Consider the following 5511-nt stretch of genomic DNA (forward strand, 5'->3'; position numbering starts at 1 on the left):
GTGCCGCTTTTTTTCAAAATAGCCCTTCTCTCGGTTCTTCATTTCCTTCGCCCGGCTGGGTTTCTTCCGGGTTTGCTGTCAGGCGCGGAAACATTCTTCGGAATCTGACGCGGCGCGGCCCGCCCGCCCGGCGCCCACTCCTGCTCGCCCCATCTCCCGCCTTAGGCACCGCCCGCGTCTTGCTGCGAAGCCTCTCCAGCACGTGCCCTGCCGGGTCTCGCCAGAGCGTAGCGAGCGTCTCCCAGCATGTACCCTCCCCGTGCTGCTGAGCTCCCTCCGGCAGTGCCCCTGACTGGCTCTCCCAGAGCGCTGGAGCTTTCCTCCAGCAGCGCCTGCCGGGTCCCCGGGCGCTGCGAGCTTCCTCCAGCACCGCCCCTGCCGGGGTCTCCCCAGAGCTCTGCCGAGTTCCTCCGCACGCCCTGCTTGGTCTCCCCAGAAGCCTGCGAGCTTCCTCCAGCAGCGCCCCTGCTGGGGGTCTCCCCAGAGCATTGCGAGCTTCCTCCCAGCAGCGCCCCTGCCGGGGGTCTTCCCAGAGCGCTGCGAGCTTCCTCCCAACAGCGCCCCCACCGGGGGTCTTCCCAGAGCGCTGCGAGCTTCCTCCCAGCAGTGCCCCTGACTGGGGTCTCCCCAGACCGTTGTGAGCTTCCTCCAGCAGCGCCCCTGACTGGGGTCTTCCCAGAGCGCTGCGAGCTTCCTCCAGCAGTGCCCCTGACTGGGGTCTTCCCAGAGTGCTGTGAGCTTCCTCCCAGCAGCGCCCCTGCCGGGGGTCTCGCCAGAGTGCTGCGAGCTTCCTCCCAGCAGTACCCTCCTCCATGCTGCAAGCTTCCCTCGGCAGCGCCCCTGCCAGGGGTCTCCCCGGAGCGCTGCGAGCTTCCTCCAGCAGTGCCCAACTGGGGTCTCCCCGGAGCGCTGCGAGCTTCCTCCAGCAGCACCCCTGACTGGGGTCTCCCCGGAGCGCTGCGAGCTTCCTCCAGCAGTGCCCCTGCCGGGGGTCTCCCCAGAGTCCTGCGAGCTTCCTCCAGCAGCGCCCCTGCCGGGGGTCTCCCCAGAATGTTGCGAGCTTCCTCCAGCAGCGCCCCTGCCGGGGGTCTTCCCAGAGCACTGCGAGCTTCCTCCCAGCAGTGCCCCTGCTGGGGGTCTCCCCAGTGCTGCAAGCTTCCTCCAGCAGTGCCCCTGCCTGGGGTCTCCCCAGAGTGCTGCGAGCGTCCTCCCAGCAGTACCCTCCCCCGTGCTGCGAGCTTCCCTCAGCAGTGCCCCTGTCAGGAGTCTCCTCAGAGTGCTGCGAGTTTCCCCCCAGCAGTGCCCTGGCACTGGAGGCTCCAGCCTTTGGCCCTTCCCTGTAACAGTAACCAGCCAAGATGCCGGTGCTGCAACCTTCCCCCTAGCAGTGCCCTCAGCTTCTTGGCTCTGGCTGGCTCCGGTCCTGGCCTCCTAGGGCAGCTGAGTCACTGGAGGGGGAGGCTGGGGGGTGAAGCAATGGGTCTGGAATGCAGGAGCCGCTGGGGTGAAACTGAGCAGGGGGTGAGTCAGAGATGGGGGGATGGGAGGGAAGGAAGGGATGCAAAGTAGAAAGCGAGAGAGCGAGGCAGAGGCTGAAAGGGAAGAGGGAAATGGGGAAGAGACAGAGGGAGAAAGGAATTTGAGTTTTTCTAGGTGGGAAAGAAGGGAATGAGAAAATGAAGCAAAGGAAGAGAGGGGATGGGAAAAGGGGGGAGAAGGAAAGGGAGCCCCTGAGAGAAAGGGAAGGAGCCAGGAAGGAGAGAACGAAGGGAACGAAAGGGGTGAGAAATGGAGGGGCAGAGACAAGGCCCCCTCCTGCCCCAGGGAAGAGACCCCAGGGAGGGGACATGGGGCTTTGCCCCTCTGGGGGGCGCCGGCTCCAAGCCAGTTCCAAGCTCAATGGTCAGTTTAAAAATTAAAATTTTATTGTAATTCTCCTGAAACTGCGAAGTCCGAATCCTTTGGTGCCAGGTGGTTTCTTACTCAAGCCGCACGTGAAACGCAGTTAGTGCCAATGACATAAATAGACACATGGGGGGAGGGGGGCTGGGAATTTAGGTGGATGCCCCAAAAATGGCACCTCCAACCCTGTCACTTCAGTGGCCCTGCCACCCGTGAAGCAGCTCATGGAAGACAACAGGGACTCATGCAGAGCTAGAAAAGGACCCAACACCCCCTCCCCCACCGGGATACAGCCCCTCCAGAGTTGGGGAGAGAACCTCGGAGTCCTGGCTCCCAGCCCCCCCCGCTCTAACCACTAGACATCACCCCCTCCCAGAGCTGGGGAGAGAACCCAGGAGTCTGGGCTCCCAGACCCCACTTTGAGAATTTAACTTTTCTCAATCAGTTACACTGTCCCTATATACAGATAATTCACTCACATCCCAGGCCACAGGCTGGTATTTCTGGGATTGGGGAAAAGGAGGATGCTGGGGGGGACACAGGAGGGGCCGGGGGAATAGACTGGAGGGGGTAAATGCCCCCTCCCCCGCAATACTGACCCCTTTGGATTTGTGCCCCCTCCACCCTGAGGTTAAAAAGTTCCTTGGTGTTATTGGGTCTGGAATAGAGAGTGTCTGATTTTGGGGGGCACCGATCTGGGGGGGGCAGTTCTCAAGATTTAAAGGTACCCTAGACTGCCTCTAGTGGACCCCAAGTCTCCCCCTGGGGTGCTTCTAAAGGGACCCCAGATTCCTCTACAGCAGCCGAAGATCTGAGGTTTAGGGTCACAGGGAGAATCCCCTGTAATCTGAGATTCTCTCCTTCCTAAGCCGGGGAAGTGCAAATTTGCAATGCTTCTGGAGAGGCCCCAATATGGGGCATTGGGGAAAACCCCAGCCCCTGAGATGGGTGGCTGGGGGGGCAGTATTTCAAGCAGACATCTCCCAATTTTTTCTAGTAACATGGTGTGAGGGGAAGATTTGGGGGTCTCCAGAACCCCCCCGAAGCTGTGCAAAATAGAACATCCCCTCCTGATTCCAAGAGTCCTTTTTGGGGAGTGGTGAAAATCAGGGTTCGGGGGGACGCTGGTCAAAGGCTGCGATGGGGCTCCTGTGGCGATCCAAGGGTTAGTGTCTCCAATTCCGCCCCACGGGTGCCCAGACCAGATACGTCACCTGCCAGAGAGAGAATGAACGAATAAACCAACCTCACAGCTGGCCTAGCAGGGGCTGCAGGTCAGGAGTGAGGGGCACTGGCAGAGCTCAGGGCTGGGCTAGCAGGGGCTGCGGGTCGGGAGTGAGGGGCACCGGCAGAGCTGGGAGAGCCCAGGGCTCGGCTAGCAGGGGCTGCGGGTTGGGAGTGAGGGGCACCGGCACAGCTGGGGGGGGGCATTCCCCTGCCCCCAATCCACCCCATCTCCCTGACCCAGGACCTTCCTCTCCCCAAATCTTTCAGACCAATCCCCCTCTCACCTTGCCCCCATACATCCTGTTCATGCCCATGGTCCTCTGGGCCCCACCCAACTTCCCGCATGTCTCTCCCCCAACCTCCCAGACTCCACCAACGCCCACTAGACATCCCCCACACCAGTGACTGTCCCGGCATCCTTCCAAGCCCCATAGAAGAGACTAGGAGGCATCGGCAAGAGCTGCATGAAGATGAGTAAGAGACATTCATACGGTGCCCCTCACTCCTAACCCACAGACCCCTGCTAGCCCAGCCTGCCCCCAGCGTGCCGGTGCCACCTCACTCCAACCCGCAGCCCTGCATGCCGAGCCCTGCGGCTCTCCAGCTCTGCGGTGCCCCTCTCCGACCCGCAGCCTGCTAGCCCAGCCCTGACTCTGCCACGTGGACCCCTTCACTCTGACCTGCAGCCCTGCTAAGGCACTCGTGAGGTTGGTCTTATTCGTTGCAATATCCTCTCTGGCAGTGGACCGTATCTGGTCTTGCAGTTCGTGGGCGGATGGATGAAACTAACCTTGATGCACAGAGCCCCATCGCAGCTTTGACCAGCGTCCCCGAACTCCTGATATTCACCACTTAACCCAAAAGAGGACTCTTGGAACAGGAGGGATTTCTATTTTGCAACAGGCTTCGGGGGGGATACTGCGGGAGACCCAATCTTCCCTCACAACCATATTACTAGAAAAATTGGGAGAATGTCTGTTGAAATACTGCCCCCCTGCACACATCTCAGGGTGAGGCGTTTCCCCAATGCCCATATTAGGGAGCCTTCAGAAGCATTGGCAAATTTGCACCGTATCCGCGCATTAGGACAGGAAGATCTCACGATTACAGGGGTTCTCCCTGTTGACCCTAAACCTCGATCTTCGGCTGCTGTTAGAGGATCTGGGGTCCCTTTAGAAGCACCCAGGGGGAGACTTGGGGTCCACTGAGCAGTTGGGTACCTTTTTTAAAATAAAAATCTATAGAGAACTGCCCCCCCAGAATCGGTGCCCCCAAAATCAATCTCTCTCTTGTCATTCCCCTGCCCCCAATCCACCCCATCTCCCTGACCCAGGACCTTCCTCTCCCCAAATCTTTCAGACCCAATCCCCCTCTCCACCTTGCCCCCATCATCCTGTTCTGCCCATGGGTCCTGGGCCCCCCCAACTTTCCCCGCATTTCTCTTCCCCCAACCTCTCAGACTCCCAAACCCCACTGTTCCCCCGACACCCAGTAACTGTCCCGGCATCTCCTTTCCAGCCCCCCATAGAAGGACTGGAGGCCACTCGGGCAAGAGCGCAAGAGAGTAAGAGACATTCATGGTGCCCCTCACTCCTAACCCACAGACCCCTGCTAGCCCAGCCCTGCCCCAGCTGTGCCGGTGCCACCTCACTCCCAACCCGCAAGCCCTGCATGCCGAGCCCTGCGGCTCTCAGCTCTGCCTGGTGCCCCTACTCCGACTCCGCAGACCTGCTAGCCCAGCCCTGAGCTCTGCAGTGGACCCCTCCACTCCTGACCTGCGCCCCTGCTAGGCAGCTCCGCTGAGGTTGGTCTATTCGTTGCAATTCTCTCTCTTGCAGTGACGTATCTGGTCTGGCAGCTTCCGTGGGGCGGACTTGGAGACACTAACCTTGATGCCACAGGAGCCCCATCGCAGCTTTGACCAGCGTACCCCCGAACCTGATTCACCACTCTCCCAAAAAGGACTCTATGGAACAGGAGGGGATGTTCTATTTTGCACAGGCTTCGGGGGCGGGTTCTGGAGACCACAATCTTCCCTCACACCATTTACTAGGAAAAATGGGAGATGTCTGTGAAATACTGCCCCCCCGCACCCATCTCAGGGTGGGGTTTTCCCCAATGCCCATATTGGGGCCTCTCCAGAAGCATTGCAAATTTGCACCTTCCCCGGCTCTGGACAGGAGAGATCTCAGCGATTACAGGGGATTCTCCTGTTGACCCTACAACCTCGATCTTCGGCTGCTGTTGAGGATCTGGGGTCCTTTAGAAAGCACCCCAGGGGGAGACTTGGGGTCCACTGAGCAGTCTGGGTACCTTTTTTAAAAAAAAAATCTTGAGAACTGCCCCCCAGATCGGTGCCCCCAAAATCAATCTCTCTCTTGT

At 59.7% G+C, this 5511-nt stretch overlaps 1 protein-coding gene across 1 annotated transcript in view; it reads right to left on the reverse strand.

Moving 5' to 3' along the window:
* Positions 1–2520: 2520 nt before the first annotated feature.
* TNFRSF12A (TNF receptor superfamily member 12A) overlaps positions 2521–5511 on the reverse strand; it is a 5008-nt gene continuing 2017 nt past the window's right edge. Inside the window, exon 3 of the mRNA XM_075065971.1 lies at positions 2521–3116. Coding sequence (XP_074922072.1) covers positions 3031–3116 — 86 coding nt within the window. The 3' untranslated portion in view covers positions 2521–3030. The remainder of the gene's footprint in view (positions 3117–5511) is intronic.

This window comes from Chelonoidis abingdonii, chromosome 4, assembly GCF_003597395.2.
Source record: "Chelonoidis abingdonii isolate Lonesome George chromosome 4, CheloAbing_2.0, whole genome shotgun sequence".
In the NCBI taxonomy this organism is placed as follows: domain Eukaryota; kingdom Metazoa; phylum Chordata; order Testudines; family Testudinidae; genus Chelonoidis; species Chelonoidis abingdonii.